Source organism: Gossypium raimondii, chromosome 10 (genome assembly GCF_025698545.1).
Source record: "Gossypium raimondii isolate GPD5lz chromosome 10, ASM2569854v1, whole genome shotgun sequence".
NCBI classification, from domain to species: Eukaryota; Viridiplantae; Streptophyta; class Magnoliopsida; order Malvales; family Malvaceae; genus Gossypium; species Gossypium raimondii.
Genome location: NC_068574.1, coordinates 20,249,822 through 20,268,826, shown reverse-complemented (window position 1 = coordinate 20,268,826; position 19,005 = coordinate 20,249,822). Strand labels below are relative to the sequence as shown.

The 19,005-nt window shown below is 34.4% G+C and overlaps 3 protein-coding genes and 1 long non-coding RNA gene across 4 annotated transcripts; 2 read left to right on the top strand and 2 right to left on the bottom strand.

Annotated features, from left to right (window-relative positions):
* LOC105776917 (hypothetical protein) lies at positions 1–747 on the bottom strand. The gene has a single exon (XM_012599873.2). The coding sequence runs from the start codon at positions 654–656 to the stop codon at positions 96–98; it is 561 nt and encodes a 186-aa protein (XP_012455327.1). The 5' UTR covers positions 657–747; the 3' UTR covers positions 1–95.
* A 441-nt stretch (positions 748–1,188) lies between these two features.
* Positions 1,189–4,104, bottom strand: LOC105776916 (uncharacterized). Its single transcript, XM_012599872.2, has 2 exons — positions 3,986–4,104; positions 1,189–2,473 (listed from the first exon to the last, which is right to left on the bottom strand). The coding sequence occupies exon 2, from the start codon at positions 2,413–2,415 to the stop codon at positions 1,387–1,389; it is 1,029 nt and encodes a 342-aa protein (XP_012455326.1). The 5' UTR covers positions 2,416–2,473; positions 3,986–4,104; the 3' UTR covers positions 1,189–1,386.
* An 8,336-nt stretch (positions 4,105–12,440) lies between these two features.
* Positions 12,441–13,357, top strand: LOC105778375 (uncharacterized). Its single transcript, XR_008189668.1, has 3 exons — positions 12,441–12,842; positions 12,998–13,093; positions 13,187–13,357. It is a non-coding gene; the product is annotated as an uncharacterized LOC105778375 (long non-coding RNA).
* Positions 13,358–14,904: 1,547 nt separating this feature from the next.
* LOC105776359 (stromal 70 kDa heat shock-related protein, chloroplastic) lies at positions 14,905–18,483 on the top strand. Its single transcript, XM_012598966.2, has 8 exons — positions 14,905–15,682; positions 15,903–16,155; positions 16,269–16,348; positions 16,443–16,585; positions 16,678–16,776; positions 16,927–17,116; positions 17,279–17,677; positions 17,830–18,483. The coding sequence occupies exons 1-8, from the start codon at positions 15,128–15,130 to the stop codon at positions 18,229–18,231; spliced, it is 2,121 nt and encodes a 706-aa protein (XP_012454420.1). The 5' UTR covers positions 14,905–15,127; the 3' UTR covers positions 18,232–18,483.
* Positions 18,484–19,005: the final 522 nt, after the last annotated feature.

Genomic DNA, 19,005 nt, shown 5'->3' with positions numbered 1-19,005 from the left:
TATGCTGATTTCGAAAATAAAATTTCAATCGACCAAACATTACAAACAAATCAACGAATAACCAATCTGACAAGCATATATGAATATTATCATTTTTAAACTTGGATTGGCCATGGCCACTTCTTCAAATCTTCATCTTGAACCTTCCCATTTCTCTGATATGCTGCTTGGCTGCCATTGCCAACCCCATGACCTTCCACAAAGGCATAGTATCTCAACACAAAAGCAAGCCCCAACACCATCCATTCCAAGCAGAAAACAGCCACACATAGCCCACCAGCCAACTTCAATATCACCGCCCCATCATCTTCCCTCACGTAGGACTTCAAGTACCCCAAGAAGTCAGAAGTTCGGGTCAATATAAGCACCGAAACCGAGCCCTGGAATATCGATGTCAACACCATCACTACCATGTGAGCTGCGTAGAACTTGTTGGACCCGGAAGTGGCGACGGAGCAACCCGAGACGGCGGCGGCTATGGTGACGACGTGGAGGAGGATAAGGAAGAATCCACACAAGGACGGGAACAAGCGTAGGGAGAGGATGAGGAAGATACAGGCGGAAGCAGCTCCCAAGAGGATGTAGTTGGTGATGAGGAAGGTTTTGTGGGTTCGGGTATGAGATTGTGTTACCGAATTCTCAACTGAGAGACCCATTGATGAGAGCTTGGAATCGACAAATGGAAATTTCAGGTTTGAAACTGTGTTTCTGAAAGAGAATTGAAGGTTTGTTGGAGGAAAGAAAGGAGAGGAGAGTATATAAAGAGAGGAGGTTTGGGGGTATCATGTGGAAAAGCTGGACATCTGACCGTTGTGCCAACTATGAAAGTAAAGCTCCTAACGGCTAGTTTTTGCTCTTTGGCTAATCACCCATACTTCTTATTGGGTGTTGTATTTTATATTGACATCATTTAATGTAGATCATGACCATTGGTGTTTTTTTTTTTTTTAGACTAATGATAATACCATTTTATTTAATCAATAAATCGTCTCATTCCCCCCAAGTTATAATAAAATCATATTAAAAAAACAAATTCCAATGTAATATACTGGTTGCATGCAACTCAATGAAATGAAGCAATTCAATGTATAAAGCAAGCCATTTTCTACAAGTTGGGGCATATCAATGATTCAGGAAGATGCCTCAGGTACTCCCAAGTCAATCCTCAGAGGGGCAGGAAGAATGCGATTGTGTATGACCTGTATCCCAACAGTATTTCTAAATGTAATAATTTTGAACAAAATTCATTACATTATCAATAAAGATGTCATGTTCTCAGCTTTAAAACTACAGAGACAAAATACAACTTTCTCAAAGGTCTACTTAGGGCAATAAGCTCTCTAAGATTAGTCTTGCAATCACTAAGAAAGCAGAAACGAGCACAGTTCATATCTCCCCCAGATATATCTGTTTGTCGCTACTACAAGAACCAATGATCGGTTCATTAGGATGGAATACGGACTCATTCACAGATCCTGTGTGGCCAGGAAGCTTGTACAAGATGCGTCGAGATGTTGTATCCCATATGTAGACCATTCTATCCGAACTACCGGCTGTGACCTTGCTTCCATCTGGTGACCAGCCACATTTCAACAAGTTCTTTTCAAAATTGTGTTGGTGACCTTCGAAAATCTTTACACAACGATTCTGTGGTGCATAAGGGCGCATATCCCATATGCAGAGTTTGCAATCCATACCATTGGTGAGAAGATAGGAACCATCAGGACTCAAACTCATACCTGTTATCATGTCTTGATGACCTTGAAGTGTCATTGTTACTTCACCTTTACGTAAGTCCCAAACCTTAATATCATTGTCAATGCCACCGGTGAAGATCTTATCTGATGCATCGGAGAAACTGACAGCTGTAATTTGGTATTTATCAGGAAATGTTTGGATGGCACCTCTCTGACGCATATCCCAAAGTTTGGCAGTTCCGTCATCAGATCCACTAACAACAAGAGGTGGCCCTCTCCGTGATGGACAACATGAATTCACAAAAGAAGAATGTTCTGCCATCTTTTTGATTTGTTTCCCTGTTTCAACATCCCATGCTCTCAAAGTTTTGTCGGGGCTAGCTGATATTATCTGGGATCCATCAGTGGTCCAATGAAGATCCAAAATTGCATTCTTGTGCCCTTTGAGAACCATGAAGTTTTTGCAGTCTCCATGGACATTCCACAGAAAAATTTCCCTGTCATGCGATCCAGATGCAACAACAGTCCCAGCTGGATTGAACTTCACGGTATATATAGAACTCTGATGTCCGGTAAGCAACATGATTGGTGATTCGAGACTTGATGTACGTTTGTTTCCATTTCTGTCTGGTCCTTGAGGAGCATACGGAACAGTGGACCATTCCATTGGCCTTGGACCTGACAAAGCACTTTCACCCTCCCTTGGAACAATTTCCATCTTCAAACCTCAGGTTGGTATTTAGCACGTAGAAAAGTACACTTCTCTAAGCTACAACCTGAAAATTAACATTATAGGAAATAAAAATTTACATGAAATAAGATGATTGTATTTAGATAACATTAGTTCATCCTATCCTAGACTTCACAACTTATATCGCAACTTTAATGCAGCTTCAATCCTATCCCTTTTCCCAGGCATGCCAACAATTATATCACAAATATACTTCTTGGAAGCAGAGAAGAGCGTAAACAGAAAAGAAAAAAAATCCTTTTTTACACACCATCTAAGCAATTTGACTAATTGGAAGAATCTGGGCTGACTAGACTAGATATGCTGTAGTAACGTGTCAATTACATCAAAAACCAAAATAAATGCAACTTATACCGAAAGGGGCAATAAATAATTTATACCAAAAACAAGCAAATAAACTGAAGGTAAGCCTTGGGTGAAATCCTATGCTGAGTTTGTTAGGTTCTTAAATAAAATCAAGCCTTAAGGAAAATGTTACTGATACAGTTCACCTTAGTTCTCACAACACTGGGCAAGTGCTTTTACACCACGACATGAAATATAAGCAATTTACTCTATCAAAATCTTAGCGTAAAACCAATGAGCTAAAGTAACAAATTTTGCAGTAAAAGTATCATGGAGGCTCCTATGCTAGGAGTCAAATTGCATTTTGCCCCCTCGACTCAAAAATAGACTAATTAGTCCTTGTACGTTAGATCAAAGAGCAATCTAATCCTTTTGTTAAAAATTTCATCTATTTCTATTGTTGAGTGATGAAATGACTGGCGGAGCAACCAAACAGTGACAATGGTGTGCCACATGTACCTCTTGCTAATATGAAGAGACTAATTCAAGCAAAATGGATGAAATTGTTAACAAACAGAGACCTTAAGGGGCTAATTCAACCAACCAGACATCACTTAACAGTAGAAATGGAGGGAATTTTTAGCAAAATGACTAATTTACTCTTTGATGAAACCAACTGAGACTGATTTGCCCACTAATTTGCCCTTTTTTTTACTAGAGGGGCAAACTGAAATCCAACTCCTATTACAAGGGCGGCAATAGTACTTTTACCCAAATTTTACTACTAAACCATAAAAAATGAAACACAGATATATATAGAATTGAGATGCAAAAAACAAAAATAAGCTAGGCAAGGAGTTAACAAATCTAGGGAAGTTCAACTCGGCATTCGATTCAATAGTAAGAACATGTACCCATTACTCAAAGAGTTAAGCTAAAACCACAAGGTTTAAAAAACAAAAGAAGAAAAAAAGAACATTTAGATGCAACTAAACCCTAAACGGCGATTACGCCAGTAATTTACAAAACAAACTTCTGTCACTGTGCGGATCCGAAAGTTTCATAACAAGCTAAAAACAAAAGATTAAATCATAACCCAACTAAACAATCCATTCAATTCATACAGATAGTATACGAGAAATTCGAAGAAAGGGGGTATAGCAGCCGCTGCAGCCGCTAACGAGTGAGCAACTCCTTGAGTAGGGATATATGAATGAAGAAAGAGCAGGAGGGAAAACTAAGGAAGACTAACCTTTGAGTGTTTGACGTCGCCGAGTGAATGAAGTGTTGAATTTGGAAGAGGGGTAATTCAGGGTTTGGAATTGGAAGAGAATTTAAAACCCCTTCGAAACCTACCAATCGAGAATATTAAAAACCAATAGGCCTAATAACATGGGCTGAGACACTGGGTCTAATAGAAATTTATGTTTATTGGCCCGTTTCTTTTTGGATTAGTGGGCAAAATGTAAAAGAATAAATATCTGAGCCTAGTAGGCTAGCAGCCGATAGCTTCTTTTTTACATTGGGTGATCGCCAAAATTATTGCATGTCTTGTCTTTTTCATCAAAACAACATTTGGCTTCTTCATTTCGTTTCGTTAACCTGGTAAAACCTTTCATCCCTGCAATTTCTGCTGTTTTAATTTTCACTGAGATTTCTTACCTGAGCCGGTTGAGGAAATCAGGTGGGCGCCGGTGACAGAGGAAACAGGTGGGAGGTGGAAATGAAGGTGGTGACTGGTGAGCAGTGCCGACGGACAGCACTGCTGGATAGGTGGAGGTGGTGAATAAGGAATTTTGATTCTGGAATTGAGAATAAGGGAGAAGAGGATACGAAAGTGAAACTGAAACTAAAAAAGTAAAGTTAAAAATTAAAAATGATTAAAAATAAAATAAAATATTTAGTATATAAGTCGGGCCGAGCCTGGGCCAAAAAGTCTTACCTGAGGTCTATCTTGTTTTCTAAACGGGTCTCATTTTTTTGTCCAAACTCATTTTTCAAGCCTATATTTTTTACCCAAATCCTCCTATTTTTTGGTGGGCCTTCGTGTCGGGTCAGGTGGTCCAACCCATGATCAAGTCTAGCCACAAACATACTCAAAAAGTATTACTTGAAAACTTATGTCTTATGCATGTTACAGTTGTGTGCAGAAATTTTGCTTTCTGCTACAATGGGAAACTCTGGATTTTTGTTACCTAATTTTTTAACTATTCTTGTTTTAGCAGTTATATGACATTTTTTTAATTATTCTTGTTATAAGGGATTCCTACAAAAGAAGTATTCAATAGGCTCATTTGAATTGCCTAATCAAACAACTCCATTTTAAGCTCTCCTTAATTGCATTTGTAAGTATCTCTTATTACTTACATGTTTTAATTTAATACAACATTTTTTTAGATAAATCCATGTTAGTGATTTGAATTAAGGCATAATATCTTACATATCTCCTTGTGATATTACTATTTTAGGTTAAATGTGTTCATTTAATTATATAAGTAATATGTTTCTTATTTTTTAAGATATAAATAAACAAACATAAATAATAATAAACAGATTATAAATAAATAAAATAAACACATAAATAATTGATAGACGAGTACTTCTCAAATGTATTCATTTAATTATGTAAGTAACACGTTTCTTATAAGTGTCACTATAGGGCCAAAAAAATATCGCTAAAAACATGTTTTGCTATGGTGTTTACTTCTCAAAAGTGTTCAAAAGTACTTCTCAAAAATGCTTTTGCGATAAAAGCTAAAAAAAGTTTCTTCTGTTTTTGGCTAAAAAATTGCTTTTTTATCCAAAGAGCACTTTTGAAAAGCTCAAAAGCTTCTTATTTAGCAATACTTTTATCTAAAAAGTATTTGTTTTATCGCAAAAGTGCTTCTTAGAAACAATGTTAAACTGATTCTTTAACAACCTAAAAATTTTCTTTTTTTTTTCTCCAAATCATTTGCTTATTATCTTTTGTTTTGCACAGCAATGATGTCAGCCTTTGGGCTAGCTATCGCCCACATTTTTCCTCTCCCATCAACCATTTCTTTCTTTCTTCTTCTCATTCACTGCACATGTCTTGTAACACTCATAACTCGTCTTCGTCGCCAGATTAGGGTTTCAGAGTATTACAATAGTACAATTCGAAACATTTAACTTTAAATAGAAATAAAGATTCAAATTAAATACTAACATCCAAATACACATTTCATTTATAGAATAGTTGCACTTACGAGCCTTAAACTGAGCCTACTGGACCTTAAAAATAGTTTGGGAACATTCAGGGACTGATTTAAAACAAAAGGGAAAATTTTAGAAAAATTTAAAAATTTTGAAAACATGGGTCACACGACTGTGTGGCCAGGCTGTATGCGTATTAAAAGTAAGGTCACACAGTCGTGTAACTCTTTGAGACCGTGTGGAACAACTTGCATTTAAAAATCAAAAGGCACACAGCCATGTGAGGAGACCTTATGCGACACACGACCGTGTGATATCCCGTGTCTTAGGCCGTGTGTCCCATAATGTACCTTCAAAAACAAGTTTATTAAATTGTGCTTACTTGAACCACAAGTATACCATTTACTAGCATTTAATCCTATTCAAAACACACCCGGATAAGCCCAGAACTTTTCAAACCACACACATATCATTCAATCTAAATGCCTATCCAATGTACCTTCATTGGTACCACAAATAAACATCCAAAACAATTCAAACTCAATGCTAAAAGACTAACCTTAAACATACATCTCACATACTATTTGACCATTTCTTTCACTTCCCAAATCTACCATAAGTCACCTACTTCAAAAGACATTCACAAGTGACCAAATCACATATTTACATATACATTGACTAGCTAAAATCAAACATATGAACAAGTACTCTCAAAACATTGGCCAAATAGCATAAACACCTATTACATGCCATTTATAACCATAAACATAATAACCAAAGTCTACTAAAATGGTAGATGGATAGTGTAATTGTACTCCGACAAAATTCCAACCGATCAAGCTTTCTGATGATCTGCAAGACAAAAAAAACAACATAAGCAACTAGTACTTAGTAAACTCGTATAACTTAAACGTAAACTTATCTTTTAAACTCAATTTATATGAATTTGATGCATAATCTCACCATCATTCTCATGAATTTATGAAATTCTATACACATCATAACTCCCACAAGTTAGTGAGCTCATCAACAAAAATATATAATCTCATCATGTCATAAACACCTAATAGTAGCATATCAAATATCCCTTTCATTCCTTATTATACCAATTTGCATGACGCATCCAAATCAAAGCATAATATCAACATCTTTCATTTCAACTTTCATGATCACATAACAATTCATATAATTAAGCTTACTCTTTTAAGTCTTTATTACCCGTTTAACCAAATGAAACAAATGACTTTATTATGACATAAGACATTACAAGTAAACATATTTAAAACTCATTTCAACCTTCTATTTGCATAATAAACTTCAAACCATTTATATAGTACTCGTTTAGTTTGTGTACCTTTCCAAATAACTCATTGTTCAAAGGATGCCGTGCTATGTTCCAACCTCGATCTTACACAATCCCCAAACGATGTCATAGTATCTTTCAACTATTGTTTTTTTCATTTTTTATTTAATGCCATATTATCTTTCAACTATGATCTTTTCCTTTTTGATTACAATGTCATAGTTTCTTTCAACTATGGTCTTTTCCTTTTCGATTATAATGCCATAGTATCTTTCAACTATGGTCTTTTCCTTTTCGATTATAATGCCATAGTATCTTTCAACTATGGCCTTTTCCTTTTCGTTTATATCGTTTCATACTTGTATTCACGTAACTCACATTTTTCATCAATTCCATCTATTAACTCACTAAGACAATTTCATCCAATTCAGTATATAACACGATAAACATATACATTATACATAACATAATTATTTGTTAACAAATACGTAAATCAAATAGTGATATATTAAATTATTATACGAACTTACCTAGATTAAACAGTTGCAAAAACAAAGTCGACGACTAGTGCAAAACTTTAGCTTTTCCTCGATTTAAATTCGATTGGTTCGTTTCTTGATCTATAATGATTAAATTCAATTTATCAAATTCACAAACACATATTCCAACTCATTTTTATGCATATGACCCTTAATTTTTTATTATTTACATATTTTTCCTAAACTTTATATTTCTCACAATTTAGTCCCCAAACCCGAAATTCTAGATTTATCAAAATTTCACAATTTCCCATGCTAGCCAAATTTCTTTCTATACTTATACATTCCACAATTATTCAAAATTCACAAGAATTCCATGTAAATTTTAATATTTAATCAAATTAGTCCTTAAACTAAAAACTAACTAAAATCACTTTACAAAATAGTCCTAAACAACAGCCAAGATTACAAATTCATCATTTAACATCAAGAATAACTAAGATTCATTAATGGAAAAATCCAAAATCTCTAACAGTTTCGAAAACAAAGATACGAATTAGTTGGACCTAGTTGCAACGATCTCAAAAACATAAAAATAACAAGAAACGAGTTTAAATCGAACTTACATGCAAGAAACTAATGATCGGTGAACCTTAAGCTTTAAAAAAAATGGTGTTATTCATCTTAAATTCCGCAGCCAAGTCTCTTTAGGAAGATGTTGTTTTATTTTTATTTTACTTAAATTAATTATTAAATTACAATTTTACCCTTTAGTAAAACATTCAATTAAACATATAACCGTCCATTATTGTAACATGGTATAATTATCATATAAGTCCTCCCTCATTTAATAATTAAACCATCTAATTATTATAATTTAATAGTGATTAGATTTGACATTTTTACAATTTAGTTTTGTAATTAATTAACTATACCTTAATAGCACTCTATAAATATTTAATAAAATATTGACGGGCTCGGTTTATAGAAAAGAGGTCTGATACCTCATTTTCTAAAATCACTTGACTTTAGGGACATACCACTTGAACCTAATTATTAGTTAAATTAACAAAAATCATTAAATTAAATTTCAACGTAATTCTATACTTGACATGTAAATATTAAATAATAATATTTACAGACTCGCTCGTCAGATTTGTGGCCCCAAAACCACCGTTTTTGACACCACTCAAAAAAGGGCTATTACATGTCTTCTCTCTTTTCAGTTTGCAGATCTATTTTGTGGGTATTTTTGTTGTCTTCACAAGTTGTGATAGATAGATGGCGGTGCTTATCGTTCGCTAAAACTCCACTGGCTACCAGTAGTTTTTTTTTTTTGGAAAGTGGGTGACTCTTCGTCAACTTTTTAATTTGTTTCTATTTTGAGAGTATTTTAGAATAATAAATGATTTCATGCATTGATTTGGACCCGTGTTGTCTTCAGTTTTATGTACTTTTTGTTTGTTTTTCTATTATTTAACTTTCAGTGTTAGAAGTTTTTGTCTGCTCTTGTAGCATATTTTTTAGTCTTGCTTATGCATGTAATCTTAATTTTACGAGTGATTTTAGTGATAATTTTGTTGTTGTCATTTTTAGTTTGGTGAATGCTCGATTCTTTTTTCGATTTTTGCTTGCCGCTTTGGACCATTCGAGACCGATTTCCTTATTGTATTAAGTGCTTGCAATCACTCCAAATAGGCCGTGCTTGAGTTGTGACAAAGTTAATTGTTAATGTGTCATAATATTCTATTGATGCTGAGGTTAAAACCTTTGTTGTGTTGATAGAACTTGTTATTCACTATCTACAAAAAGTATTCACTATTTTTTTAAAAAAATTATAATAAATTAATAAATTTACCTTAAAAATAACGCTAAAGTATCCCGCAATCAACCGCAATTATGCAATTATTTTGGAATCAGACAAGCTCAAGAGAGACAAACGTCACTAAAATTCAGCTTTAACTTGGCAAAACTCTCATCTCCACTCAAACAATTAAGGGCCCGTTCTTTTTCCCGTTTCAAAATCACTTTTTCACCCAAACGGCCTTTTCTCTTAAAATGAGCAAAGAACAACCTCCTTTTCTCTTAAAATTTCTCCATCAGAAAAGTGCTTCTCTCTAGACGAAGAAGCTAAAAAAATCTCCTTTTCCTTCGGCTGAACTGCTTTTGGATGAAACTTGACCAAATTAACCTATATTCTCCCCTAAACGTTTTTCCCTCTTTGGTTCTCAAAATGTTCTTTCCCTCTGCTTGGTGAGCCGAGCTTTATACCCAATTTCTTTTCCTCATTTTCGGCTTTCAAAGCTCTATTTTCATTATTTGTTCCTCTTCCGCAGAAAGTTAGAATTTCTTTTATATTTCTTCTTCATTTAATTAGTTCCTCTTCTGCTTAATATTTTCTTTCATTGGAATTTGATTGCCATGCTTCATTGTTATAAAATACTCTGTTCTTTCATTGAATTTTCTTTCAAAGCTCCATTTGTATTTGTTGTCCGTAAAATGTCCCTTTTATGGTGTAAAATAAAAGCAAGTTGATTCCTTGATATCTTTTTAGAGTGAATTCGAGACATTTAATGCCCTATTATTTTCTATATTATTATATCGTGGGTTCTTTGAATCGGTCTTGAGGAATCACATATTTGTTCACTTGAATGACAACAATGACAAGTTTAATCTGCTTATGTAAGTTATAGAGGTTCTCTTTACCTAGCTTCAACTTAATATTTTAGAGTAAACTTGTCACGCATCGTTGTTTCATGAACACATTCTTTGTACCTTTGTACCGATCGGTTTTACTACATTAACGCCTTTTTCCCTTTTAAACTTTTCCATTTTGTTGATCTTTAGTCCAGGTTGCATGTCATTCATATTCTTCTTTGAGATGGCACCAGTTGCTAAGGTATGTGTTAGCCCTTATATTTGCTTTGCTCTCTTGGCTAATTTTTAATGAATGAATATTATAAGAGGTCTATCCTTTTAGTCTATTTTTCAAGTTGGTGCACTTAACCCTTCTCTATCCCGATGTCATATTCCGTTGAAAATTGTGTTCTTCTTGATTGACCATGTAGAAAAGGAAAACCACAGATGTAGTTTATTAGATTGTTAATTTCTTTCAAGGTGTTGTGCAACCATTTGATATTTTTATGGTTCGATGCCTTGAATTTTTCACTTTTAGTATAAGTACATATAAGTTAGAGGAACATCTTAACATTTTTCATTTCATGCTCTCTGTAATCTTTGCCTTGCTAGGTTTGTTTGGCTAATGTTCTTATCCCGTCTGTGTGGTTTTCCATGTTCACCAGTGCTTTTTCCTATGGTTATACTTGTCTTTGTAATGATTGGTGTGCATTCCTCCTGAAAGACAATCTAGAGTACATAAATAGCCGATACAACTTATTATAGTGGTGTCATTGTTATTTAACGCATTAAACTCACCCAAGCTCTTGGTGTGTATTAATACATGTAGATAGGACAAATATCATTGTTATTAAGTGGAAACTCAAGGAGTTAAAGAGAAGGAACCGCACTCATTGTGAATCTATCTTGTTTGTTATGCTATGCAGGGGAGTTCATGCACCGGGTGGTAACAGTTACTTACCAAGTGTGATTCTAATCTTATTTCAGTATCTTTGTTCCACCAACCATGATGTTGTTTTCGCAATGGAGGGAATATTTCACGTAGTCGGAGGAAGCGAGTGCTTGCATCAAAGTTCGTACAATATGGAATTCCATATTTTACCCTCAAATTAGAATCTTAGTATCCATTGCACGCTAAATTGTTCAATTGAAACTATGTTTGCTTTTATAATTCTAAGTATTTTGTTTTATATTCTCAAACATTTAATCTAAAGGGTGATGAAATAGTTAGTTCGATCCATTGTTAATTGAACTATAATTAACTAAACCGTTAGTTGAATTGAGCTTTTTCATTAAAATAATTAATCAATCGAACCAACTTCAATTAATTTTGTTGGCTTTCTATTGATTTGTTGTTTATATAACTTTTTTTTCTTTTGGTCCAAAGTTCATACCATTTTGAAACAATTATTGGCAAACATTACACTAAAATGGTAGTGTGCATTAAATCGAACAAAATATGACAAACAATGTGCATTGTCATATATTAGAACAAAAGCATTGTAACATTACATTACAATGACAGTTGGAATGAAATTGATAGGTGTTTAATTCATATATGTTTTAGAGTTAAATTCACACTTAGTTTTAGGCTCCTTTTAAGTGAATTACTAAGTTTAATATTGGGTTTTAGTAATTAGATTTTAGATTTTAGTTAGATAGTATTATGTTTGTTTAATTTTAGTGTTAAAGTAGCCCATCAAATATCTAATTACAAATATTTAATTTTTATATTTAAATATTTAAATATAGTTTATATATTCTAATTAAATTTTATAAATAATTAATATTAATTACTTAGAAATATTTAAAATTAATATTATATATTAAAATATTAACAATAAGTTATAATAAATAATTTTTTATATTTTTGCTAAAATATTATAATATTAACTAATTTGAACATTATTTAAATACATATTTATTACTTTATAATCTCATGTCTAAAATGGACATTTTATTCTTCAAAAGCACTTTTTGACAGCAATGCCAAACACTCAAATTTCTCAAAAGTACTTCTCAAAAGCACTTTTGAAAAGCACTTCCCAAAAGCAATGAAGAACTGGCCCTAACTCTATCTTTCAGCTTATTATTGGACAATTAACTAAAAATTTCCTTTCATTTTATTACATTTTTCGATCAACCAATAAAAAAAATTCAAAACTCACTGGCGATCACAAAGCACAAGATTCCCGCCATCCAAGCATATAAAGCAACATCTTCTTCATCCTTCTTCCTCCGAGGTACCGGCACCGGCGCTAACGAAGACATGATTCTCGCTGGATTCTTCGACGGTCTTCCCCGCCTCCGTTTCATGTCAACGACTTTGTCACCTCCCCCATATCACCACCATCTCCACAAACCAAAACATCGACGAGATTCAAATCCTCCGTTGGCGGAAACTTCCGGCAACAAATTAAAGGCCCAGCAAAAAACAGCCTAGACCTATGAAATCGAGATTGGTGGTGCTTCAAAGCCTACATGGCTGTCTCCATTACCACTAGATTAATCCAAAGGTAACGCCTTCGGTACTGTCAAAATGTTTAGATCTCTATACTCTGTTTGCTCACTGGTAAAATGCCTTCATATTTTTTGGTTGAATTTTTTCTGTCAAAAACTTCTGTCATTTTCGTTGTCACCTGCAATCTTATTGACTTTTTCTTTTTTGAAGGTGTTATGGAAAAGGTTAACGAAGCAGCGGGGATGGAAATTGATGATCCAAATTCAAACATTTCTGACCAGATCAGCCTCAAGTTCTCAATCAATGGTCAGTTCTGATGTTTCTTTATCGAATTTTTATCTTCCACAATTGCATCAACTGTAGTAATTTGTTGGCAAAATTCATGCAAATTAATTGCAGTTGGTTTCCGTTTTGCTAAGTTGGCCAATTGGAGGATGACCTGGACGCCGGCCACTGATGATGATGACGGTCGGTTGTTTGCTGATGGAGGGTGTTAGATTAAAAAGTTTGTAATTCTTAAAGGGACTAAAAAGAAATATTTCATTTTGTAAATTTTGCAACAAAATATAAAATTGCTGACGTGGCTGCGTGATTATTTTAAAAATTATTTTAATGATTAAATTGATAAAAAAATTACAGTGGCAAAAAAACCGTTATTTTAATTAGGTGAATTTCAATATAATTTACTTAAAAATGCTGAAAAACAATTAAAAGCAAAAAATGCTAAAAAACAAATTGAGATATAGTTGTGATTTTTATTTTAACAAATTTATATATCCAATTATTTTAAATTTAAATTAAATAATACAATGTTAAGATAAATGATGTATATCTTTATCATAGCTTTTAAATTTAATTAAATTATTTTAAAAAATTAAAAAAATCTCAAACTGATTATTTAAAATGAAACTAAAATTTGCTATTTATTAATGACACAACTAAATTTGATTTTTAAAAGAAATTGTAATCTGTAATTTTAAACTAAAACTGATATACAAATAAATTAATGGAGAAAATTTATAATCTATTAATAATATGGGTAAATTACACAGATAGTCAGCTAATTATAAAAATTTATTTTAGGCACTAAAATAAAAGATTTACAATTTAAGCACTCATGTTATTAAATTGGGGAGTGAGAAGCTAACGTGGTAGTTATAATAATAAATTTAACCTTCAATTTTTACATATTATATCAACTTTGTCATATTTTAAAAATTAACTCTCGAATCTACATATGATCTCAATTTAATCCTAATTCTAAAAAAATTAAAAATATATAAAAATAAAAATTAATTCAAAAATAAATAAATACTTTCAGAGAGTATAATCATAAATTAATAGTAAATAAAGATAATTATATTAATATTAAATAAAATAAAAATTTCTAAACCCCGTCAGTCTCCCTCTCCAGCCCACCACCGTCCCTCTCTCATGCTGCTGCAAATTGAGATACAACAAAATTGCAGCAGCAATCAAATCACATAGATAGATAGATACAGTTTTATTCAAAAAATTAAATTAAGTATTTTTCATTAAAAATAAAAAGGTAAAACGACTTTTTCAATCCTTCTCAATATTGATATTGAGTAAATTGTTCTCTCTAAAAAAATTAAAATAATTTAACCTGTTTATTTCAAAAGTAAGTAATTAAAGACAATTAATTACGTTATTAATGTTTTCACCAATTGTATGTAATTTTAATTGATATAATAACAAATTTAGCACTCAAAGTTTATAGATTACATCAATTGGTTTAATTTAACAAATTTAGCCAAAGAATATTTGTGTAACTATTTGAAGCTAAATTTGTTATTATACAAATCAAAATTATGTAAAATTGAGATAAGATGTTAACACTGTGATTAATTGTCCTTATTTTCTCACTTTCAAAATTGACAAGGGTTAATCAATTTTTTTAGAGGGGCCAATCTGCACAATATTAAAATTGAGAGGGATTAGATAGGTATTTTTACCTAATAAAAAAATGGAAACTTTTTCTTGGGCTTTTGGGGCTTTGTTCAGCCCAAAGTTCCTAACCACCTGACTGGATCTTTCTTGGCATCCAAACAGTGACAAATTATCAAATCGAATGGTCCTCAAAACCCAACTCTTGAGATCCTTCTGGAATCTCTTCTCTAGCCTTCTCCGCCTCTCTTATCTTCTTAGTTCTTCCCAATCCCAAACCCAACTCAGCTTTTGTTGCCTGTGCTTTCTCCCCATTTCAAACTCTGTTTCTCTTTGGGAATTTTGGGTTCTTCTCAGTTTATCCACTTTCAATTCCTTCTTCTTTTGATTGCTATTTTAATTAGTTTCATCTGAAAAAAAAAAGAAAAAGAAATGGCTTCCTCAACTGCCCAAATTCATGTCCTTGGTGGTATCGGTTTCGCTTCTTCAAGAAAACCCAACCACCATTCACCCAGAACGGTTTTCTTGGGCCAAAGACTGAACAAAACGTCGCCGTTGAATGCCGCCTTCCTACGACTCGCTAAGACCAACAACAACGGTAAACGGTACAGCGTTGGGCCAGTGAGAGTTGTGAACGAGAAAGTGGTCGGAATCGATCTCGGGACTACTAACTCGGCGGTGGCGGCCATGGAAGGAGGGAAGCCCACTATTGTAACGAATGCTGAAGGGCAGAGGACGACGCCGTCCGTGGTGGCGTATACGAAGACTGGGGATAGGTTAGTAGGGCAGATAGCGAAACGACAAGCCGTTGTGAACCCTGAGAACACGTTTTTCTCTGTGAAAAGGTTTATCGGAAGGAAGATGTCGGAAGTGGATGAGGAATCGAAACAAGTTTCTTATAAGGTTATTAGAGATGATAATGGGAATGTTAAGCTTGATTGTCCTGCCATTGGTAAACAATTCGCCGCCGAGGAAATCTCAGCTCAGGTATGTTATATTAACGGCTTCTTACTTTCACTGCTATGTTGTGTCATGAATTGTCTTTGCTATGTTTATTGAGTTTATTTGACTTGGAAGTTTGAGAAATTGAAAATGTTTTGCAAACCAAATTTATGGAACTTTGGCAATGAATGCATTACGGATGAAGCTTTTTAAGGGTAATGGAATCTTTCTATGGCTAATGGGTTGTTTCTATTTTTGGATATAGGTTTTGAGAAAGCTTGTCGATGATGCTTCGAAGTTTTTGAACGATAAAGTGACCAAAGCTGTTGTTACTGTCCCTGCTTACTTCAATGATTCCCAAAGGACTGCCACAAAGGATGCTGGTCGAATTGCTGGGTTAGAAGTTCTTAGGATTATCAATGAACCTACTGCTGCCTCTCTGGCATATGGGTTTGAGAAGAAGAACAATGAAACCATCCTTGTGTTCGATCTCGGAGGTGGTACCTTTGATGTCTCAGGTATGTTAGATAGTTGAGAAACTATTTATCTACATACATAGTGATTTCATTTATCCTTTATTGGTGAAGATATTAGAAAATGTTTGATTGCCTATTTGTTTAATATGTTATAGTGCTTGAGGTTGGTGATGGAGTGTTTGAGGTGCTCTCTACATCTGGAGACACACATTTAGGTGGTGATGACTTTGATAAGGTAGGTGTACATGATGAATTTTGAACATTCTTCTTTGGGCTAGTTGTATCTTTCAGTGCTGAAGCATGTCATATATGTCATATTTTATGTGCAGAGAATTGTAGACTGGCTTGCTGAAAACTTTAAGAGGGATGAAGGCATAGATCTTTTGAAAGACAAACAAGCTCTTCAGCGGTTAACTGAGACAGCTGAGAAAGCTAAAATGGAGTTATCTTCTTTGACTCAGGCAAACATAAGGTATCTCTCTTCCCTTCTTTGTGTGTATGTCTTTCATTTTTGCACTTTCTACTCGGTGCTTAATGACAAAGACTTTTCTTTTTGGGTTCCAGTTTACCTTTCATTACTGCCACAGCAGATGGACCTAAACACATTGAGACCACCATAACCAGGGTTAAGTTCGAGGAATTGTGCTCAGACCTACTTGACAGGTAGTTATTATCATTTTAATATTTTTTTTTATCATGTTTAATTTTAAAAAATGGACCAAGTAGGAAAAGGAGAATATGTTGATGTTCCTAATTTTTGTGCTTAATCACTAGGGTTTTAAGTTTCTCTTGTGTATTTAATGTAATCTGAAGGCTAAAGACACCCGTAGAGAATTCCTTGAGGGATGCTAAACTTTCCTTCAAAGACATAGATGAGGTTATCCTTGTTGGTGGATCAACACGTATTCCTGCTGTTCAGGAACTTGTGAGGAAGATGACTGGCAAGGAACCGAATGTGACAGTCAACCCAGATGAAGTTGTTGCCTTGGGGGCTGCAGTTCAGGTGGGTTTATTCTTGTTCAAGTTATATTGATAGCTCTATAGTTATCGTTCCTTTTCAGTTGAATGCGGCAGGGTTGGTTATAGATTTCATTGCAATATGTCTTATTATTGTTTTTAAGTTCTATTTTTAATGTTTTTCCTTATGTCTCTCAATTGGTTGTAGGCTGGTGTTTTATCTGGAGATGTCAGTGATATTGTGCTTTTGGATGTGAGTCCTTTGTCACTTGGTCTAGAAACTCTTGGTGGTGTTATGACCAAAATTATCCCAAGAAACACTACGCTGCCAACCTCCAAATCAGAAGTGTTTTCAACTGCTGCTGATGGTCAGACAAGTGTCGAGATTAATGTACTCCAAGGTGAAAGAGAGTTTGTTAGGGATAATAAATCTCTTGGCAGCTTCCGTCTCGATGGTATCCCACCAGCACCACGTGGGGTTCCACAGATTGAAGTCAAATTTGACATTGATGCCAATGGTATCCTCTCTGTCACTGCTGTTGATAAGGGAACTGGGAAGAAGCAGGACATCACTATCACTGGTGCAAGTACCTTGCCAAACGATGAGGTATGCATTACTTTTGTTGCTCAGAGGAATTGCTCGGAAGCCATCTAAAAGTTCTTTGCACATATTTCATGCATGAATTTGTGCATGTTCATTGGGATTGGATGCAAGAATTGATCATTAACCATTGCCCATTCTGTTGTTAAAATATGCAGGTTGATCGAATGGTGAAGGAAGCTGAGAAGTTCTCGAAGGAGGATAAGGAGAGAAGAGATGCTATAGACACAAAGAACCAGGCTGATTCTGTTGTCTACCAGACTGAGAAGCAGCTGAAAGAGCTCGGAGACAAGGTTCCAGGTCCAGTGAAAGAGAAAGTAGAGGCAAAATTGCAGGAGCTCAGGGATGCAATTTCAGGGGGCTCAACACAAGGTATGAAGGATGCCATGGCTGCCCTCAACCAAGAAGTGATGCAGCTTGGCCAGTCACTCTACAACCAACCCGGTGCAGCAGGAGGTCCTGGTGGACCTGCACCTGGTGGTGAAACTGGACCTTCAGATTCATCAAACAAGGGGCCTGATGGGGACGTAATTGAAGCAGATTTCACAGACAGCAAATAAAAAGGCAGGGTTTAAACCAGGTACGAGAATTGGGCTTTTTGTGGACCGTTGATTTGGGGGATTGAATTTCCTATCATTTTTGTTCCCTGGTAGTGAAAGAAAACAATTGGTTTTAGGAGTAGAGAGGATGAAGCACGAAATATAGAATGCATATGGGTGTTTAAAGCCTAGGAACATTGTTTCAATTGTTAATGGGTTTCTTGATTTGGCTCCTATATTGAAGGAATGAAAGTTAAGAGTCTTTAGGGTCTACCTTGTGGAATTCTGGTCTGCTCCATGGATCCCTGACAATTGCCACACGATATATATTCTCCCCAAAGAAATGACTGACCATTTTTTGCATTCAAACAAACAAGCTGTCTACTGGCATTATAGGCGCACAAATTATAAGCCAAAGGATCTATTATTTAAGAGTAACAATTCGCGTTTATTAAACTCGTAACACTCCCCTCCTAAACTTCCAAAGACTCAAGTAATGAAATAAATTTTTATAACTTCTTGATATTATTTGGAGTATCCAATCATCAAAATGAAAATATTAGTTCATCATATGTTACGCACCCACTGACACCTGCACTACTTTTTCGATCAAACATATAATAATCTTTCATGTTTCGGACATGCGACACCTACATTAGTTTCTTTAACCTCGAACAAGTACAGTATAATACAATGTCATTATTGGTCACGCGATTGTAACTGTGAGATACGATAGCTGTCTTTAATACCAACTGATATTTACAATCTAATAACCACCTTGCAAAAGATAGAGGG